The sequence below is a fragment of the Chrysemys picta genome, chromosome 22, assembly GCF_011386835.1.
Source record: "Chrysemys picta bellii isolate R12L10 chromosome 22, ASM1138683v2, whole genome shotgun sequence".
NCBI classification, from domain to species: Eukaryota; Metazoa; Chordata; order Testudines; family Emydidae; genus Chrysemys; species Chrysemys picta.
This window is the reverse complement of record NC_088812.1, coordinates 23,193,727-23,214,467: the sequence shown is the minus strand read 5'-3', so window position 1 is coordinate 23,214,467 and position 20,741 is coordinate 23,193,727. Positions and strand designations below refer to the sequence as shown.

Below are 20,741 nucleotides of genomic sequence, written 5' to 3'. Positions count from 1 at the left end.
GCGGGCGTGTGGCAGTTCAGCTGGAGTCGGATCTGCACCCCCGAGTGTGTCACACAGGGTCCTGCCACCACAGCCAGTCTCTGCTTCCTAACGTGGCAGCTGCTGTCATCCACTTGCTGTGTTCTCTCTTCTAACTCTCTAGGCAGGAAGCCTCACATGCAGCAGCATTCCTTTACCTCTCTGTTTCTTAGTGATTGTTGAGTCGAAAGGGGTTTACTAAGTCACAGAAAACTCATGCTTTTTTGCTGTATGCCTCTTAAGGGTGATAGATGTGACTTCTGTAAGGGCTGCCTTTACAGGTTAGGAAGGAGTAAAAGATGAATGGCACTAGATCTTTCAACTTTTTGTGGGCAGTGTGTTTGGGGACTTTTTCCCCTATCAAAGGACAAGTGCTGCTTTTTTATTTTTTAAAGGTTTAGCCCCAGTGAAAGGAATCTGGGAATTTCTATACGCCTGTTTGTTCATAGAACTGGTAAATCGTGGGTTGTGGCTCTTCCAGACAGCTTGATGCTGTGCTGTTAAATGACTTCAGTGCTAACTAGTCAGTTCATATTAGGTTGACAAATTAAGCAGAATCTTCTTTATTTCTAGATTATAGTGTGCAGGGATGGTAAGCTCTGTGATTCTGCTTAGATGCCAATGTTTTCAAAATGAACATAGGAACTCTTTATTTCATTTTGGTTTTGTACTGCTTTTTTTACAAATTAAAGGAACCTTGTTATTTGGTGCTGTTTTTAAAAGCTGGCATATAATATGATGGAGTATTCATTCTATAAGTTAGCTACCAGAGGGTGTTTATAGTGACAATAGTACTTTGAGCAGTCAAAAAAGTATTAAAGCATTTTAAAATGAGAGAGAATCAGAGGATAGTTCAAAGATTTCTCCTAAAATAGATGCTACAACAAACATGATCTTGGTCCAGAAGGGACCATTCTGATCATCTAGTCTGACTTGGTGCAGTTCTTTGGCTAGTACAATGCAGGAAGTCCATAATTTCTGTTGAAGCTATAGCATAACATGGTCTCAGACCAATGGTCCATTTAACGTAAGACTGGCCGTACTGGGTCAGACCAAAGGTCCATCCAGCCCAGTATCCTGTCTACCAACAGTGGCCAATGCCAGGTACCCCAGAGTGAGTGAACCTAACAGGTAATGATCAGAGGGATAAATACAAGGGAGGGAGAGGAATTATTCCAGCTTAGTACTAATGTGGACACGAGAACGAATGGATATAAACTGGCCGTGGGGAAGTTCAGGCTTGAAATTAGACGAAGGTTTCTGACCGTCAGAGGGGTGAAATATTGGAACGGCCTTCCGAGGGAAATGGTGGGGGCGACAGACCTGTCTGGTTTTAAGATTAAGTTAGATAAATTTATGGAGGGAATGGTTTAATGGTAAAACATAGTAGCCAAGGAAAACCAAGCAATGGTACGTAAATAGTATAATGGCCAACAGGGGTCAGGCTAGAGACTCTTGCCTACATGCTCGGGGTCTTACTGATCGCCATATTTGGGGTCGGGAAGGAATTTTCCTCCAGGGTAGATTGGCTGAGCCTCTGGAGGTTTTTCGCCTTCCTCCGCAGCATGGGGCAGGGATCACTAGCAGGAGGGTCTCTGCCGATTGAAGTCACTGAAACACAGGATTGGGGACTTCAACGGCAGAGTCCAGGGAAGGGTTTTGTGGCCTGCAGCATGCAGGGGGTCAGACCAGATGATCATAATGGTCCCTTCTGACCTTAAAGTCTATGAGTCTATGAGTCTAAGTGATCTCTCTCCTGCCATCTATCACCCCCCTCTGAAAAACAGAGGCTAGGGACACCAGTTCTTACCTATCCTAGCTAATAGCCATTAATGGACTTAACCTCCATGAATTTATCCAGTTCTCTTTTAAACCCTGTTATATTCTTAGCCTTCACAACCTCCTCAGGCAAGGAGTTCCACAGGTTGACTGTGTGCTGTGTGAAGAAGAACTTTCTTTTATTTGTTTTAAACCTGCTGCCCACTAATTTCATTTGGTGGCCCCTAGTTCTTATAACCCAATAGTTAACCCAATATCCTGTCTTTTGACAGTGGCCAGTGTCAGATGCTACAGAAGGAATGAACAGAACAGGGCAGTTGCAAGTGATCCATCCCATCCTCCATTCCCAGCTCCTAGAGGTTGGAGGTTTAAGGACACCCGGAGCACGGGGTTCTGTCCATGACCATATAGGCTAATACCCATTGATGGACCTATCCTCCTGAACTTGCCTGATCCTTTTTGGAGCCCAGTTAGACTTTTGGCCTTCAGAGCATCCCCTGGCAATGAGTTATACAGATGGAGTGTGCACCGTATGAAAAAGTATTTTCTCTTGTTTAAAACCTGCTGACTATTAATTGGATTGGGTGACCCCTGGTTCTTTTGTTGTGTAAAGGGATAAATAACACTTTCTTATTCACTTTCTCCATATTATTCATAATTTTATAGACCTCTATCATATCTCCCATAGAATCATAGAACTGGAAGGGACCTTGAGAGGTCATCTAGTCCAGTCCCCTTCACTCGTGGCAGGACTAAGTATTATCTAGACCCTTCCAGACAGGTGTTTGTCTAACCTGCTCCTAAAAATCTCCATTGATGGAGATTCCTCAGCCTCCCTAGGCAATTTATTCCCAGGCTTAACCACCCTGACAGGCAGCTTTTCCTAAAGTCCAACCTAAACGTCCCTTGCTGCAATTTGAGCCCATTGCTTCTTGTCCTATCAGAGTTAAGGAGAACAGTCTTTCTCCCTCCTCCTCATAACAACCTTTTATGTACTTGAAAACTGTTATCGGGTCCCCGCTTAGTCTTCTCTTTTCCAGACTAAACAAACTGAATTTTTTCAGCCTTTCCTCATAGATCACATTTTCTAGACCTTTAATCATTTTTGTCGCTCTTCTCTGGACTCTCTCCAATTTGTCCACTTCCTTCCTGAAATGCGGCACCCAGAACTGGACACAATACTCCAGTTGAGGCCTAATCAGTGCAGAGTAGAATGGAAGAATTACTTCTCGTGTCTTGCTTACAACACTGCTGCGGAGACAGAGATGGGTAAACTACAGGCAACCTCCAGCCACGGGACCATCCTGCCTGGCCCTTGAGCCCCCAGCCCCTCTCCCGCAGCTTTAGCTCACCGTGCAGTCAGTACTCGGGGCGGCCGGGCTGCAAGCTCCCCATAGGAATGTGCTACTTAGGGAGCACCAGGACTGGCAGCCGTAAGTAGTACACCATAAGTACACATTTCTACGAGGAGCAATTTAATATATTACACTAGGTAGGGAAGGCTGTGCCTCCCCAAACAGCCTGCCCCCGCACACTAACTGCCCCCCTCATAATACCCGACCCATCCAACCCCACAGCTCCTTATCCCCTGACTGCCCCCTCCTGTCCCCTGACTGTCCCAACCCCTATCCACATCCCTGCCCCGACAGGTCCCCCTGAGACTCCCACGCCTATCCAACCACTCGCTGCTCCTTGTCCCCTTACTGCCCCCCAGGACTGCCAGCCCCTTATCCAACCCCCCAGCTCCCTGCCCCCTTACCATGCCGCTCAGAGTACCAGGACTGGCAGCCATAAGTAATACACTGTAAGTAGCACATTCCTACGGGGAGCAATTTAGTACACTACACCAGCCCTTCATACAGTTTCGGAACCCCAGTGTGGCCTTCAGGCCAAGAAGTTTGCCCACCCCTGTGCTAAGACACTTCAGAATGGTGTTTGCTTTTTTTGCAATAGAGTTACACTATTGACTCATATTGAGCTTGTGGGTCTCCAACTGCCAGATTTCTTTCTGTAATACTCCTTCCTAGGCAGTCGTTTCCCGTTTTGTATGTGTGCAACTGATTGTTCCTTCCAAAATGGAGTCCTTTGCATTTGTCCTTATTGAATTTCATCCTATTTACTTCAGATCGTTTGGATTTTAATCCTATCCTCCAAAGCACTTGCAACCCTCCCAGCTTGGTATTGTCTGCAAATGTTATAAGTGTACTCTCTGCCATTATCTAAATCATTAATGAAGATATTGAACAGAACCGGACCCAGAACTGATCCCCGTGGGACTCCACTCGTTCTGCCCTTCCAGCATGACTGTGAACCACTCATAACTACTCTCTGGGAATGGTTTTCCAACCAGTTTTGCACTCACCTTATAGTAACTCAATCTAGCTTGCATTTCCCTTGTTTGTTTATGAAAAGGTCATATGAGACAGTATCAAAAGCTTCTACCGCTTCCCCCCTCCCACAAGGCTTGTTACCCTGTCAAAGAAAGTTATCAGGTTGATGTGACATGATTTGTTTTTGACAATCCATGATGACTGTTACTTATCACTTTATCTTCTAGCTGTTTTCAAATTGATTGCTTAATTATTTGCTCCATTATCTTTCTTGGTTCAGCAGTTAAGCTGACGGGTCTGTAATTCCCGGGTTGTCTTTATTTCCCTTTTTATAGATTGGCACTATATATGCCCCTTTCCAGTCATCTGGAATCTCTCTCGTCTTAATAGCTAATGGCTCAGATATCTCCTCAGTCAGCTCCTTAAGTATTCTAGGATGCGTGTCATCAGGCCCTGCAAAAAGAACAGGAGTACTTGTGGCACCTTAGAGACTAACATATTTATTAGAGCATAAGCTTTCGTGGACTACAGCCCACTTCTGTCATCAGACCCTGGTGACTTGAAGACATCAAATTTGTCCAAGTAATTTTTAACTTGTTCTTTTCCTATTTTAGCCTCTTCTGATCCTACCTCATTTTCACTGGCATTCACTATGTTAGATGTCCAATCCCCACCAACCTTCTTGGTGAAAACTGAAACAAAGAAGTCATTAAGTACCTCTGCCATTTTCCCCATTTTCTGTTGTTATTCCCCCCCACACACACACACAGTTGAGTAACGGGCCTACCTTGTCCTTGGTCTTCCTCTTGCTTCTAATGTATCTGTAGAATGTTTTCTTGTTCCCCTTTATGTCTCTAGGTAGTTAGATCTTGTTTTGTGCTTTGGCCTTTCTAATTTTGTCCCTACCTTGTGTTATTTATTTATATTCATCCTTTGTAATTTGACCTGGTTAAAAGATAGGAAACAAAGCGTAGTATAAATAATCAGTTTTCAGAATGGACAGAGGTAAATAGTGGTGTGCCCCAGGGGTAGTTTCTGGGACCAGTCTTATTCAACATATTCATAAATGATCTGGAAAAAGGGGTAAACTGTGAGGTGGCAAAATTTGCAGATGATACAAAATTACTAAAGATAGTTAAGACCCAGGCAGACTGCAAAGAGCTACAAAAGACTCTCTCAAAACTGGGTGACTGGGCAACAAAATGACAGATGAAATGTCATGTTGATAAATGCAAAGTAATGCACATTGGAAAGCATAATCCCAACTATACACATAAAATCATGGGGTCTAAACTAGCTGTTACCACTCAAAGAAAGAAAACTTGGAGTCATTGTGGATGTTTTTCAGAAAACATCCACTCAATGTGCAGCAGCAGTCAAAAAAGCGAACAGAATGCTGGGAATAATTAAGAAAGGGATAGATAATAGGATAGAAAATATCATGTTGCCTCTATATAAATTCAGTAAACTATTTAGAATTGTGTTCATAATCAATATTGAAAGGTGGTACAGCTAGCAAATGATAAAAAGCCAAAATACAGGATATATTGTAGATCAGGGGTTCACAACCTTTTTCTTTCTGAGGCCCACCCAACATGTTATAAAAACTCCATAGCCCCCATGTGCCACAGCAACTGTTTTTCTGCATATAAAAGCCAGGAACAACATTGGGGGTAGAAACAAGGCCATTGCCCAGTTCCCTGTGCCATAGTGGTCTCCCACCATGCAAAGTTGCTTTGGCTTCAGCACCATGCAGTGGGGCTTTGGCTTTCTGTCCTGGACCCCCCAAGTCTAATGCTGGCCATGCTTTGTGGACCCCTGAAACCTCCTTGCGGCCCCCCTCAGGGGGCCCCAGACCCCTGCTTGAGAACCACTGTTGTAGATGTCTTATGTGTACAAACTGTAGATGTACTGTTCTTTTTCCTTCATTGGGGGAAATCAGACTCTTGAAAAGGGTACAGTAGTCTGGAAAGGTTGAGTCCCACTGCTCTACAGTGCTTCTTGCACCTTCTTCTGAAATATCTGGTACTGGCCACTGCCTCTCTAGTCTGTGGTGAACTTTTAGGAAAACAAGTAGTGAATGTTGCATGCTTCCAGTGACTGACACAATCTTTTTCTGAGTTCAGTAGCTTCCAAAAAATTTAAATTCCCAAGTTCAACCAAGGGAAAATAGTGCACACAAGCTCATGTGCTTTTTATTTCAAAGAGAGGGGGGATCCCTAAACCCATGTTCTGGGTCAATCAAGAGCAACAATACACTATGCTCTGAGCTATAGTGCCGCTCTTCTCTCTCCCACCTGCTTCTCGGATCTCCAGTGGCATTGCAGCCATTCGTTAGTGGTAAGTTTGGAACCACTGTCTGAATTCTATGGCTAAAGCTTGCTGCTCAAGCTTCACTCCTCCACTGCAAAAGAAATCTAACTTTTTTTCTTCTGTTGCATATTAGCTCCTTGGGAATGTTCCACCTTCCTTTGTTATGACCATTGGTGTTTACGTTTATATTCACTGGTTTGCATACCGTTTGTTTGCAAATTACCAAGCATACTTCTAGGTGGTATATAAATGTAATTAACAGTATGATATCGTAGTGTAACTGTCTCTACACTGCAGGTCAACAAGTGGCCCTGGAAACTCATATAGTGCCTCTGGCAGTAACCGTCACCTTGAGCAGACACAACACCACGTAGATGAGGTATGGTTCTTGTATAGAGCAGCTTTACCATTCCTTTGATCTTGGGAAACCTGACAGAGGGAAGACACATGGAAGTGCTGTGTGGGCAAAGAGTAAATTTGTCTGCTTCAGTGTATGAACCAAACACTAGAATGTCTTCATCGTTTGTCCCTCTTGTGATCTGAACTATCATCTTGAGACTTGTTGCAGGAAACCTGTGATACTTCCCAGGTGTTGACCTGATCTTGCAAAGATGACTATCTTGTGAGCCAATGTGTTAACTGCATGACTCCAGTTGGTTTCTGACAGAGAATGAGCTTTGCTATGTGGAAATCCACAATTGCCAGGGGTTTCTAGTTCTATATCAAAACTACGGCAAACTTCCTGCATGAGCCAAAAGCCATCCTTGGCTGAGAGCCTCATTTCTTTCTGGCTGGATAGGGTAGCACATCACTTCCTTTTCAGAAGTCATAGGTGCTTTGTGTGTCAAAAGAAACATTGTACAGTAACTCCTCACTTAATGTTGTAGTTATGTTCCTGAAAAATGCTACTTTATGCGAAACGATGTTAAGTGAATCCAGTTTCCCCATAAGAATTAATGTCAAAGGACGGGGGAGTTAGGTCCCAGAGAAATTTTTTTCGTCCGACAAGAGACTTTATTTTAATTTTTATATATGTGTGTGTGTGTATATATATTTATATATACACACACACACACACACACACAGTATAAGTTTTAAACAATTTAATACTGTACGCAGCAATGATGATTGTGAAGCTTGGTTGAGGTGGTGGAGTCAGAGGGTGGGATATTTCCCAGGGAATGCCTTACTGTTAAATGATGAACTAGCACTCTCCTGAGCCCTCAAGGATTAACACATTGTTGTTAATGTAGCCTCACACTCTACAAAGCAGCACAGATGCTGGGAGGAGACACAGCATGGCAGAGAGAGACTGTGTCTCTGTGAGAGAGGGAGAGACAGATCCACACACCCTGTGTGTGTGTGTGTGAGAAAGAGAGAGAGAGATGTGCATTGTCCCTTTAAGTACACTCACCCCCACTCTAAGTACACTACACTACCTTTTTAAGAAGATTGGCAAGTTGAGACAGCAGCTGCTTCCAGCAAGCTCCCTCTGTCCTGAGCCCTGTCATGTCCCCCCTTGCTCTGTGGAGATAGGGTACAGGAGCAGGGGGGAGGGGGACACCCTGACATTAGCATTCCTCTTCCCCCGCACAGCAAGCAGGAGGCTCCCAGGAGCAGCTCCAAGGCAGAGGGCAGAAGTAGCATATGGCAGTGGGGGAAGGGACAGCTGAACTGCCCGGCAATTGATAGCCTGCTGGGCGGCTGTCGCACAGGGAACTTAGGGAGGCTGCTGGTTTACCCTGGTTCCAAGCCCCATCAGCTAGCTCCAATAGGCTGCTCTTTCTGCAAGCAGTGGACAAAGCAGGTGGCTGCCAAACAACATTATAAGGGAGCATTGCGCAACTTTAAACGAGCGTGTTCTCTAATTGATTAGCAATGTAATAACGTTAACCGGGATGATGTTAAATGAGCAGTTACTGTATTGTTCAAATGCTAGCTGTGGCTTCCATAACTGAGTTTTTGATGACCCTTCTCTAACATGCTAGATTGTTAGTGGAATACTTTACTTTCAGTAGGAGTAAGTTTATAAACAAAGCTTCTGATATTGAAACCCCAAGGCAGGCATTGGGAATCTCCAATTCAATTACTTAGTTCCACAAATCTTTTAGCTAATATAAGAACCTAAATTCAGTATTGTCTACTCTTAATCAAAAAGGCAATATCTTCTGCTTTATTTAAAAACAAACGCTTGAATGATGTTAATGTTATAAAAGGTGTCTGTCAGGATATGCTGCATGCTTAAAGTGTTTGAGGAGATGAACATCTAACACATGAATAACTTACTGTGACTATTAAATCACTGTAGGTGATTGACATCATGACGGTGAACGTGGACAAGGTTTTGGAACGAGATCAGAAGCTGTCAGAGTTGGATGATGCACTGCAGCGGAATTTGAGACCAGTGCTGCCAAGTTGAAAAGAAAGTATTGGTGGAAGAACTATAAGGTAACCATGACTTGAGTATTTCCAATGCAAATTAATGTCACTAAGAACTAGAAGTTGTTGAATACTACATAAAGGGAAAGAAATCCAGATAACTTTAACCATGAAAACCTATGGCCAATTTCTGCAGCCTTTACTCATGGTGAATAGTATTTAAGATTACAACATACGGTCCTTAATGAGCATTTGGCTTAGTGAAGTAGATGAACTTTCCAAAAGTTGGGTGGCCTGGCCAAGTTCCTTTACACAAAACGTTCTCCAGGCCAGAAATGTGGCTAAGGATAAATGAATGTACTAGTTTAAGGTGTTGGAGATCTAGGAGGAAGAAATTCAGTGCTATGGACTGAATGACGACAACACACACAGCAGCACAAAGAACCTTTAGTCTCTTACAGTCATGTGTGCTAATTACAGGAAGGCCTGGAAGCCTACTCTTTATTTGCTGAGAAGCCAAGACAGAGTGGAAAACATTAATTTGTAAGGCAGGGGAGTAGTAGTTGGGTCTAGAGAAGAAGCTTTTGCCCTCTTTTAAAAATATCTAAGTGAGTTGTTTGTACTAAATTATGTGCTTTTTTTAACAGATATGGGCAGTATTGATAGCATTTGTTCTCATTATCATCATCATCATTGGTGTTTAGCTAAAGCACTGTTTTGTCAGTAGGACTAGCGTACATGGGGCATAAGACTGTAAATCGAATGCAAAAAGTTGTTAATGTAACACACTCTGGTTGTGACTGCTAGTACATAGGTCATAATATTCAAAAGTTAAGGTTCACACAGTAATGCTAACTTAGCCATATTGCATGCCTGACATATGCAGTAGTTCAAAGTAGTACTTACGCTGCTAAATTGATGTTTGAATGTAATCTGTGTGATGTGGTGAAGTTATGTCTTCTGTGGGAACCTTAACTGTTGAATCTCAGGCTCTTGTGCATTGAGCAGAAATGGGATCCCACAGGAGACTGGGACCCCTGAGTCCCAGTCCCAGCTCTGCGAGTGACTCTGAGCGTGACCAGGTCACTTGACCACTTCTTTGCCTCAGTTTTTCAATCTTTAAAATGGGGATAATGATGCATACCTCACAGGGGTTTCCAAAGAGTAACATGAAATGCTTTGCGAACTTAGATGACAGGAGCTGTGGACATACACCTTTCTCAAATTCATCTTTCGTGATATTTCTACATTTATTAATCCTTTAGACTCCAGGTTCAACATCCTTATGTCACTTTTCTTTCTTGCAAAGCAGTCTGGCCCTCTTCTAGTGGGTCACACCCTTTTCTTAATCCCCAAATGGATACTCCAGCCAATCAGACTACCCTTGCTGTCTTCCAGCCCAGAAGTCAGGCAAAACAAACCACAAAAAAAGTAGGGAAGCTTCATATGAAACTCCTTCTCCAATCCTCAATAGTGCTTAGATAGCAAGGTAGTTAGGACACGTCTACACTGTAAATTTACCCCTGCATGCCATTGTTATAACTATGTGTTAAAAATCCACACCTGTGAGTGACGCAGTGACACCTACCTAACCCCTATTGTAGACAGTGCTATGTGGACAGGAGAGCTTTTCCCCTCAACATAGCTACCGTCTCTCATGGAGGTGGATTAAATATGCCAATGGGAGAAGCTCTCCCATCAGTGTAATATTGTCTTCACTGAAGCGCTACAGCAGTCCAGCTCTACTGGTGCCACTGCAGGTCGACACTTAAAACCCTGCCCTTAAACTCAGTCCAGGCAAGAGCCTTGATCTGACTAGCCTCACTTGACTGCAGGAAACACCACTGACTTCATGCACTAGCTTTCCTGCTGGAGCAGAATCCTGGGGGAGGAGGAGGAGGACAGACAGTTCTCAAGGATTCATCACCGGTGAACAAGCTGTTTAAACAGAAATATATTGCAGTAGAAGCTTTAAGAGGAAAGAAATTCATGCTCCCTTCTTTGATATCCAGATTTCACTTGCCCCAACTTCTGAATGTTGCCAGATGTACCCGTATGTATACAACAGCCACGAGCCCATCATTATAACTGGTAACAAACCTGTAAATACAAACGCAAGTGGAGATGTTTCTGGTGGGTGCAAGGAAGACTGTGGATTCATATTCTGGCCATAGTAGAGCCAGGGAGCTTCTGCCTAGTTACACTGCTTGGTGTTCAGCTGTTTGAATTTGTGATGTAGCTGTTAACAAGCTTTCCAGCAGGATTCATTTACTCTCGAGCTCTGACAGCATATTCATTTCTCACCTTTGGGCCTGTTTGTAACACAGTCTACAGCAACTAATTGTGATGCTACAAACAGAATTGTGACCATAGGTGAGAAATACGTAGTACATGAATTCTAAAAGCTAGTCCTGTGCAAGAATGAAACTATGGTAAAACAAACACAGGAAATTATTTAGAATTTCCTTTTGTTGAATATTTTGAGTGTTCCGTAGCTCAAGTCTTTAAGTTGCAGGGTTGTTTTATGCCTCTTTGATGTGGGGGGAAGAGGACTGTCGTTTTTCCAATCCTTATTTTTCTGTTATAGTCTGGAATGTGTCCTCATGAGTTACAAGAAGAAATGCAAACCTGCAGAAGCCATCTCTCTCCTTCAAACCTGCTGTATTCTCAAGCTCTCACCTACTGATGTATAAAGCAAAATTATTTTGATTAGTCATGTGATAACTCTCTCATGTATAGGAAATGTGCCTTTATTTAAAAGTTACACTCCTAATTTTAAAATACTAATAAGCACAGCCCACAACTTGCACAGTGCCTTGGTAATCTTGAGTATGGGCTGGTGAAGAGGATTTCATGTTTGCATTTCAGAATCTAGAAGCAATGTATTGTTGCCACTGAGTACTGCATTCTAGATAAATGTGAAGAGTATGTTTGGGTATCTGTCCTCTTCACTGTCTCCTTCATGCCGCAATTTAAAGGTGTCTCTTCTGACACACTACTAAAGGGATGGGAACCAAATCTTAAATTTGTGCCTTCTTGGAAGAAACTCTTAACACGTCTGCCATTTGAACAGACTTTCCCTGCCTTGCCTCTTACTCCATTAATGCCTTCTGACTAGTTGTGGAAGAGCCTGCCACCCTTGTAAACACCACTTGTCATTCACTACTGTTTTAAGACTATGCAGTTAAATTCTATTATTGAAGTTCTAAATATTTGAGCACTAAACCGTTAGTGCTGCCTTGTGGTATTTGTGATTAAACCTCTATAAGTTGTTTACATTCTCTTCAAAAGACAGTCTGTCACTTTTTGGTGTCAGTTTAATCTGAAAGAGTACCTTTAAAAATGTTTAGTGTTTGTAATGTAGACACTTACCAAAGTTGGTTTTGTTTGAGGTTTTTGTCTTTTGCCAAAAAGTAGATCAGTGAAAACTTTTCTCTGCAAGCCAGCAAAATGTTTCCAGAGTAGAATCAGTGCCAAATGTAGTTTAAATTTTTATATATATTTATATGGAATCTGTTTGCATTACTTCACAAATTATCTTCCCTCTAAACTAGTCCCCTGAGTGAGTGTTCCCTTAGGACTTCAGGAAAGGTCGGTAACAAACGTCGTTGCCTCTTCCCTCTTACCGACAAACTTTTTAGGTCTGGGTGTCTGCTCTCTATGAGGACGGAAAGAAATAACTTGGTGCTTCACACAGTCACCACTGTGTGTACCCTCTAATTTGTCGGTTTCTAATTTCCTTCCAGTCCTTGTTTCTACTTCCTCTGTATAAAGAAGAACAGGAGGACTTGTGGCACCTTAGAGACTAACAAATTTATTAGAGCATAAGCTTTCGTGGACTACAGCCCACTTCTTCGGATGCATATATACAAGTCCTCCTGTTCTTCTTTTTGCGGATACAGACTAACACGGCTGCTACTCTGAAACCTTCCTCTGTATAGTTTTTCCTTTCTCTTGTCTCTTTTTTCCTCCCTTACTTTTTGGGGTCGATTTGCAAATAGTTACACTGTGAAATTGATTCACAAACCTAATCGACATAGCCTACTTCTTTGAGTGTTGGATGTTGCTTTGGCTGTTATCCCAAAAAATGAGCTAGACTCGGGAGCGACAACTACCAGAAAGTTGTGACAGAGCGCTCAGAGGGTGGCTAAGCCCAATGGTGGATCTGCCCTCTAAACACCTAGCAAGAAATATTGGCCTCTTTACCCCAAAGTACAAGCTGCTTTTTGGTAGTGAGTGTTGTGGAAAGTTGCTCTGTTGGCTTATAATTAACTATCTAAGGCCTTGCCTGTTTCATTGAGGATGAAGAGGGAGAGAAAGGCAAGGATTTCTGTGCCTACTGAAGTATTTTAATTTCTGCTCTATCTTTATCATTGCAGTGACTTCTTTAAATGTACAAAGTCTCTAGAAAAATAACTCTACTGTATGAATGCACCATGGACCAGTAACAAAGATAACTGTACAAAAATGTAATCTTATTTACTCACAAATTAAGAAACTTTTTACTATTATGTTTATGCTGCAGCTTTTAAAGAAATATCAACTCTCTGTACTAGTTCCTACATTGTCAGAGGTTTCTAAATGTATGTCACCAGGGAGGCGTGTGTCCCTGCACTGTGTTGGCCTTTCTAACGTTTAATAAAGTGGCTGTTGAAACTACCATGTGTTCCTTGGCGTGTGTGTGGGCAGGCGGGCGGGGGTGTTAGGAAGAAAGGTCTCTGCTGCCTTGCGCTGCTGGGGAGGCGGCTGCACCTCCTGGGGGGCGGCCGTTGAGGGCAGAGTGGCCAATGGACGGTTGCTGCGCTGGGCCAGGCTGTGGCACCGGATCCCCGTCCTGGGTGATGGGGTGGGGGGAGCTAGGCACTGAAGCGGCAGCTCGAGCCCCAGCCAGTAGCTGGTTCCGGCTCTAGTTCTAGCCTCTGAGGGGGTTGGGGGCAGGACTCCGACAGCTGCTCTGCCCCGCCCCCACTCATCTTGCCCTATGGGAATGTGGGGGAGGCCAGCCTGGGGTCCAATGGGAGGCAGCTGCACAGTGAGTCGGAGGCCGAACCCTCTTGCTGTGGGGCCACGTGAGGCTCTCAGGAAGTGGGAGAGAGCCCCTGCTAGCAGCTCGAGCCTGGGGAGTGATGGGGGGGCAAGCTCTGCAGGCTCTACCTATAGAACCGCCGGGCTAAGGGCAAGGGCTGTAACTCTCCAGCCTTGGGGGGGCTCTATAACCCCTCCTAGGAGCTGGGGTGCAGGTGAGGGGTTGGGAGGCTCTTTAAACCCCCACCCCCCTGGGCAAAATGAGACATGGACTTCCCTTCACCCTGTACTGAATTGCAGCCACTTCTGGGGTGGAGCACAGTAGCGGCATAACAACACACAGCAACACTGCACAGGGATTGCCTGCCCAGCACTGAAATGCAGATACCTCTGGGGTGGAGCGCAGCAGCAGTGTAGTAACACAGCAACACTATACAGAGATCACTAACCTGGCACTGAAATGATGCCATCTCTGGGGGGGAAGTAGAGTGAACAGCCACAGAGCGACACTACTCACAGTTTAGAGCAGGGTGTGAAGAAGACTCTCACTTCCATTCGAAAGCTCTGAGGGAGTTTACAGAAACAGAACATGCTGTTAACCTGAGCTGAACAGCAGCCAGGACCCAATAGATTGGGTCAGACAACAGCTCTGCCAGGAGGGATTTGTTCTGATTGATGGAGAGTGGGATGAGGCAGGAAGCCAGTCAAGCCTGGGGAACAAATTCCTTCTCCAGGACGCTTTGCTCCAGGATCTTGGAGCCCAGGCTCTATGGCCATTAATTACTGCACCACCCAGCCGGAAGGGAAGGGCTGGGGCAGGTCTCTGCGCTCCACATGTCACAAGCAGACAAGGCAGAAAGAACCATGTCACAGAATGAATCAATTGCATAGCCTGGACTAGAACCCAGGAATCCTAACTGCCAGCTCTGTGCTCTAACCATTAGACCCCACTCCACTTGCAGTCAGGATTGAACCCAGGAGTCCTGATTTCTAGGACCCCCCCATCCCCACCCCGTTTCTCTAACCCAGTGGTTCTCCATCAGGGTTACTTGTGCCCCTGGGGGTACACAGGGGTCTTCCAGGGGGTACATCAACAGGCTACATAAAAGTCAGTACAAACTAAAATTACAGACAGACAATGACTTGTTTATACTGCTCTATATACTGCTGGGTGTGTTTTGTTATAGGATTATAGTCTGTTAAAATATGTGTATATTAAATTCAATTTGTAGTTTGTAAAGATATAGCAGCAATCCAAGATGGAGTCTGAACTGCCATCTTGTGACCGCCATCTTGTTGTTTACTGTTATCCTGGCCCAGTCATAACTGGATCCAACCGGTTTTTCCCGCCTTTGGCCACTCCAAGGACAATTTTACCTCAGACTGTTTTCCACCCTTGCTGGGACTGTACCATATTTTCCCGCCACTAACTGCAGAAAGGGACTGAGCTCCCGGCCGAGTGGTGCAGTCCGTCCCAGTGACTGTGTGCGCAGCTCAGGCCGTCCCAGCACGTTCTGGTGGAAGTGAAGAGCGAGGGAAGGAGACGTTCCATCGAACCCGCTCCTGCTCCTGGGTACAACACGGGGCCTGGCTGCGGGGGCCGAGTGGAGGGGGGGTGAGGAGCCTGGCTGGAGGGGGGAGGTGGGGGCTGGGTGGAGGTGGGCAAGAGACTTGACTCGGGGGGGGCGAGGGACACTGCTGGGGGGGGCACTGGTTGGGGGGGACTTGCAGCTCGGTGGGGGGCCCTAACCGGAGTGGGTTGAGGCCCCACTACCCCAACCCAGTCCTCGCTTTAACCCTGCCCGAGGCCCCTGCCTCCCTCTGCGCCCCACGTGACCGGGTGGGGGTTCAGTGGGGACCTGCGTGGCCCTGTCACCAGGCGCAGGCCCATGGGTGCCCAGGCCCGGCCCCCGCAGCACCAGAAGTGGGGGGCTGCGGAGTTCAGCCGTCATCAGCCTTGCAGACATCAACCCACCAGCACCGCAGTTGCTTTATACTCAAATCAATCACTGGTGGGGCTGGGCCCATCCATCAGTGACACTAGAGGGAACTGGGCCCCTCCATCAGTGTCACTAGGGGCCGTCGCCCAGTGTCACAGACACTCCCCAGAGCACGGCAGGGAGAAGCCAGGGCGCGCACAAGGGCAGGAGCAGAGCAGGGGTAGAACCCAGGAGTCCTGACTCCAGCCCTGCCCCGCACACAGCTGAGTCCCACTTCCATCCACAGGACTCGAAGGTGCGTGAGAGAAGGCGGAGATGACCCCATCCGGGCTGAAGGCGGTGGTGCGCGAGAGTGAGTGCAGAGCTGGGGGGTCTGAGCCCGGTTGGGGGCAGAATCCAGTCGGGTGTGGGTCTGGAGGAACAGGACCCAGTTGGGGGGCCCTGGGAGGGCAGGGCGGGGCGCTTATGGGGGTGTCGCACCCTCGGGGAGGATTAGGAGTCAGTCAGAGCAGAAAGAACAGGAGTACTTGTGGCATCTTAGAGACTAACAAGTTTCTTAGAGCATAAGCTTTCGTGGGTTACAGACTAACACGGCTGCTACTCTGAAACCAGTCAGAGCAGAGAGCTCCTCTTCCCCCCGCCTGCCTGTCACACACCAGGAGGGTGTCTGCCCCACCCCCAAGGGCTGCCCCCTCCCATAGGAGCTGCACTTTGGGGGGAATCATCATCATCTCTTTCCATCGGGGTGACTCCCGCCAGGGCCGGTGCAAGGATATTTTGCGGCCTAGGCAAAACTTCCACCTTGCACCCCCTCTCCTCCCCCGACCGCCTCCGAAAACTAGTAAACTTAGCGTTATAAACAGCCTGTCAGAACGGGTAACAGCTGCACATGAGGAGAAAAATGACGTCAGAGCCACTTTGTACCGTAGTGAAGCAGTACGCTTCTGCCCGGCCGCAACGCAGAGCTGGCGTAGGCTATAGCTGTAATGTAGGAGAGAACAAGTTAAAGCCTTACACCTGATCAGCATGGCCTCCGCTGCCTTGTGCATGCTGGACTCTGAGGGGTTAGTTGCTATGTGTTAGTCATTGTCTTCTGGCAACACCCTGCCCCGCTGTGTGGGCTGTGTTACTTCAGAAGCCCAAGCCACTGCTGAATCTCCAGCCCCAGCTGCAGTGGACGGGGCCTGTGGCTAAATCCAGACCACGGGCCTGGGGTTTAAAAGACCCTTGGAAAGTGGATTCAGTTCAGATGTTCTATGGTTGCCCCCAGAACTGGGACAGAGCAAAAGTGGCCCACAGCTCAGGACTGCCGGTGGTGCTAATAACCCTTAGCTCTTCTCTTAGTTTTTCCTCAGTAAATCGCATAGTTAGGAGGGCCTGACACGTGATTTTTGAATACTTGGGCTGGGCCATACTGCCCCGGTTCAAGAGGGGTCTCTGAACAGGAATAGCAGGGGGCTGCAGGTCAGGAGTGAGGGGCATCTGCAGAGCCGTGAGGGGGGGAACCCAGGACTGGAATAGCTGCGGTTCAAGAGTGAGGAGCACTGGCAGAGCTGGTGGGGGACAGACCAGGGCTGGGATAGCAGGGAGCTGCAGACAGGAGTGAGGGGCACTGGCAGAGCTGGGAATGGGAGGGAGCCCAGGGCTGGGGTAGCAGGGGACTCCAGTCAGTAGTGAGGGGCACTGGCACAGCTGGTGGGGGCAGCCCAGGGCTGGTGTGGGGGGCCGTAGCTGCAGTTCAGGGTTGAAATGCCTGTATTATGGTAGGACCCAGGAGCCCAAGTCATGGACCAAGGCCCCATTTTGCAAGGCGTTGTACATTATTCATTAGGTGTATTACGGTAGCGCCCAGGAGTGCCAGTCATGGGTCAGGGTACCATTCTGCTGGGCATAACAAAAAGATGGTGCTTGGCCCGAAGAGCTGACTATCTAATTGCTTAGCTTGGCCGTGGAAGGTGCCCAGGAGACAGGCCGGCAGTTCCCTGAGCGGGGCATGCCTTGGAGGGGTTCTTTGTGCAGGAATCAGGATTTGAAGTCTTTGTCGTGTTGTCATCCCCCACACACAGTAGAGGGTCCCTGGATCCCCTCCAGTCAAGAGGTGCTGGACAAGATCTGTTCTCTTGCTGCACGGGGCCAGATCCTTAGTTCAGCTGCGCTCGTATCCAGCCTGGCAGAAAGGAAGGGGGATCAGAGCCATGGCCCATCTAGCCTGCCACCCCACTACGATCGCTGACTGGGGCTCTGCTAGGAGCACATCGCTAGCTGGCCTGAGAGCAGCCTCTGAGCCACTTCCCCGAGGGGTCCTTCCACCAGCCAGTGGGTCCTGGCTCAGGGCACAGCCGTCCCATCCAATCCCCACCACTAATCCCCATCTCTTTCCCTCGCAGAGATCCTCAGCGTTGTCTTTCGCAGCGTGAAGAAGGAAGGAAAATGGAAGGTAAGCAGGCCGGGCCTGCTGCCCTGGTGTTCCCCTGGGGATATGCTGTATCCATATATCGTGCTCCTTCCCCTCCAGCTTCTTGGGATTCATTAGGACCCTGAGGTTTTCCAGACTGGATCAGATCCCTGCTCTGTCTAGCCGATCATCCGCCCCCAGCTAGGCTTGTGTATGTCTGCCTTCCCGCTGCGCTGGATCAGACCCAGCTGGTCCAGCTAGCCCCATATCTCCCCACACACACACCGGATCAGACCACTGGGCCCAGTGAGTCAGCCTGGGTGGGAGGAGGAGCAGGAAAGCGCCAAGCATGGGGGCAGCATGTACCATTGGGCAGGCAGGTTATTGAGCCCCCGGCATGGACTGGGCTGGGGTGTGTGGAGCGGTGGGCTTGGCCGGTGCGGCAGAGGGAGCACAGGGGACTAGGTTTCCCAGTGGCTGGATCTGGTGCAGCAGGATGCTGGGCTGCACGGAGCAATGGGTTCATTCGGCACGGCAGGAAGGCGGTGGAGATGTCGGGCTGATGGCCTATAGGGCTTTCCTAGGGGAACACGGAGACTCCCCTCGTTCCATTTCTCTGTGCCCTGATCCTGGTTCTGTCCGAGGGCTGGGGAGCGGGTATCTGGTGGATCAGAGGAGGGCACTGGGAGCTAGGACTCCTGAGTTCTGTCCCTGCCTCTTGCACTCACCCTGTCACCTGGGCCAAGAGGCTGATCTCCTCCAATCTAGGAGGATGGAACCATTCTGAATGGCCGGGTGTCCCAGGTTTGTCTCCGACATCTCGTACCAGCCACTCTGCTCGGAGCCGATCTCCTTGTCGCTCCTCACGCAGTCCTTAGCACGGTCAGCTCAGCCAAGTGCAGGCTTGGTAACGGCCCTGCCGCTCTGCTGTGGAAGGGCTGGGCCGGGAGCCGTCGGCTCTGCCGTTAGCAGTCGCTCTACTCCCTTGGCTGTTCCATGGATGATGATGGTGGGCGGCTGGGCTCAGGGCAGTGACTAGCTCGTCCGAAGCGGCGCGCTCCCCTCTCGCTACCCCAGGTGCTGATCATGGACCGCCCCAGCACACGCATCCTTTCGTCGTGCTGCAAGATGTCCGACATCGTGGACGAAGGCATCGCGCGTGAGTGGCCCCTCCCTCCCGTCTGCTCCCCCCACCAGGGCTCCCCTCCCCCTTGGATACACCTCACAGTCGGGGAGTTGACTTGTCTACATTCACGTTTGCATCTAGTTTCCCCCCTTTGCAGCCCCCTAGATGCCCTCCTTGCTATTGGTACCTTCCCAGCGAGATCTAGTTCCCTTAGCCCAGCGCTTTCAGCCCCTGGAGCCTCTTCACCGCTTTTCTCAGACCCCTGTTAACTCCTCGCTGCTCCTCCCCCATGCTGCGGGCAGGGTCCTGGCAGGAGAGGGGGAATGCTGGCTCCCTGCTCCAGGGTGGAGGAGCCCTGGGGTTGAGGGGCACAGAGCTGAGCCAGCGCTCTAGGGGGCTGTCCCCAGCACAGTATAGAGGGACGTTCCCTCCCTGCTCCGTACTGGGGCAGCATCGCAGCCCATGGCCCCACATCAAAGCTGCTGCTGCATTGTAGCCTGTGGAACCCCTCAGCCTGCTGCCAGCGAACATCCCTGTTCCCCTTGGCTTCCCCTCCCCCTATCCCGGTGGAGAGCGGCTGGGGTGGGTGGCTAGGACCCACTGACCCGCGCCCAATGTCTGCTCTCTCCTAGTTGTAGAAGATATTAACAAGCGCCGGGAGCCAATCCCCAGCCTGGAGGCCATCTACCTGCTCAGCCCTGTGGAGAAGGTAGGAGCTCGGGCCTGGGGCAGCTGGATGGGGAGCAGGGGAGACCCCGGGGCAACACCTAGTGCAGCCTGGAGGTGACGCCGTCCGGGGGGATGCGCAGCACAAGGTCAGGATGGGAATGGGGCCAGTAGGGGCTTCCCAAGAGGCTGTTTCCCCGGAGCTGGGCTTCATGTTCTTTGCCACGTGAGGCACAGACTGTCCCCCAGACCTCTCCGCAGTGCAGTCCCGTGGGGGTTGGATGGGAAGGTGCAGCAGGCGGAGAGAGGCAACCTCGGCTAGGCTGACCAGATAGCAAGTGTGAAAAACCGGGACAGGTGTTGGGGGGTAACAGGAGCCTATAGAAGGGAAAAAACTAAATACTGCGACTGTCCCTATAAAATCGGGACATCTGGTCACCCTAAGTCCTCAGCTGAGACTCAAAGGGAAGGAGAATCGCTGAGGCAGAGGCTCAGGTGGCAGGGGCTGTGGGGGAGGAGGCTCCTGCGTCTGCAGCAGGGAGGCCAGTGGAGGGAGACCAGGGGCAGGGGGGTGAAAACCAGCCCACCTCCCGATGGCATCATGCTGGGCCCTGAGTCCCCAGGGGCTGGGCATGGGCTGGGCCCTTCGGGCAGCAGGACGGGTGTGACGAACTGGGACTGTTCTCACTGTGGTGTGTGAATGCTGACAGGGGAGTGTGACTAGGATGGTCTGCATCGGGGGATGGGAGCCGGCCCAAGGGAACATACCT

General features: G+C 48.5%; 1 protein-coding gene and 1 long non-coding RNA gene across 4 annotated transcripts in view; both read left to right on the top strand.

Annotated features, from left to right (window-relative positions):
* Positions 1-12,610, top strand: part of LOC135977157 (uncharacterized) — a 125,108-nt gene extending 112,498 nt beyond the window's left edge. Inside the window, exons 2-4 of the long non-coding RNA XR_010594508.1 lie at positions 6,738-6,819; positions 8,749-8,888; positions 11,407-12,610. This is a non-coding gene — a long non-coding RNA (uncharacterized LOC135977157). The remainder of the gene's footprint in view (positions 1-6,737; positions 6,820-8,748; positions 8,889-11,406) is intronic.
* Positions 1-20,741, top strand: part of LOC135977156 (syntaxin-binding protein 2-like) — a 252,736-nt gene that overhangs the window by 209,573 nt on the left and 22,422 nt on the right. Inside the window, exons 1-5 of one of the 3 annotated variants that reach the window (XM_065576428.1) lie at positions 15,127-15,417; positions 16,071-16,136; positions 18,172-18,221; positions 19,257-19,338; positions 19,938-20,014. The exons of 1 other annotated variant lie outside the window; for it this stretch is intronic. In XM_065576428.1, coding sequence (XP_065432500.1) covers positions 16,100-16,136; positions 18,172-18,221; positions 19,257-19,338; positions 19,938-20,014 — 246 coding nt within the window. In that variant the 5' untranslated portion in view covers positions 15,127-15,417; positions 16,071-16,099. Of the gene's footprint in view, positions 1-15,126; positions 15,418-16,070; positions 16,137-18,171; positions 18,222-19,256; positions 19,339-19,937; positions 20,015-20,741 lie in introns of those variants that run through there. One more of the 3 variants, XM_065576431.1, reaches the window with a different exon arrangement.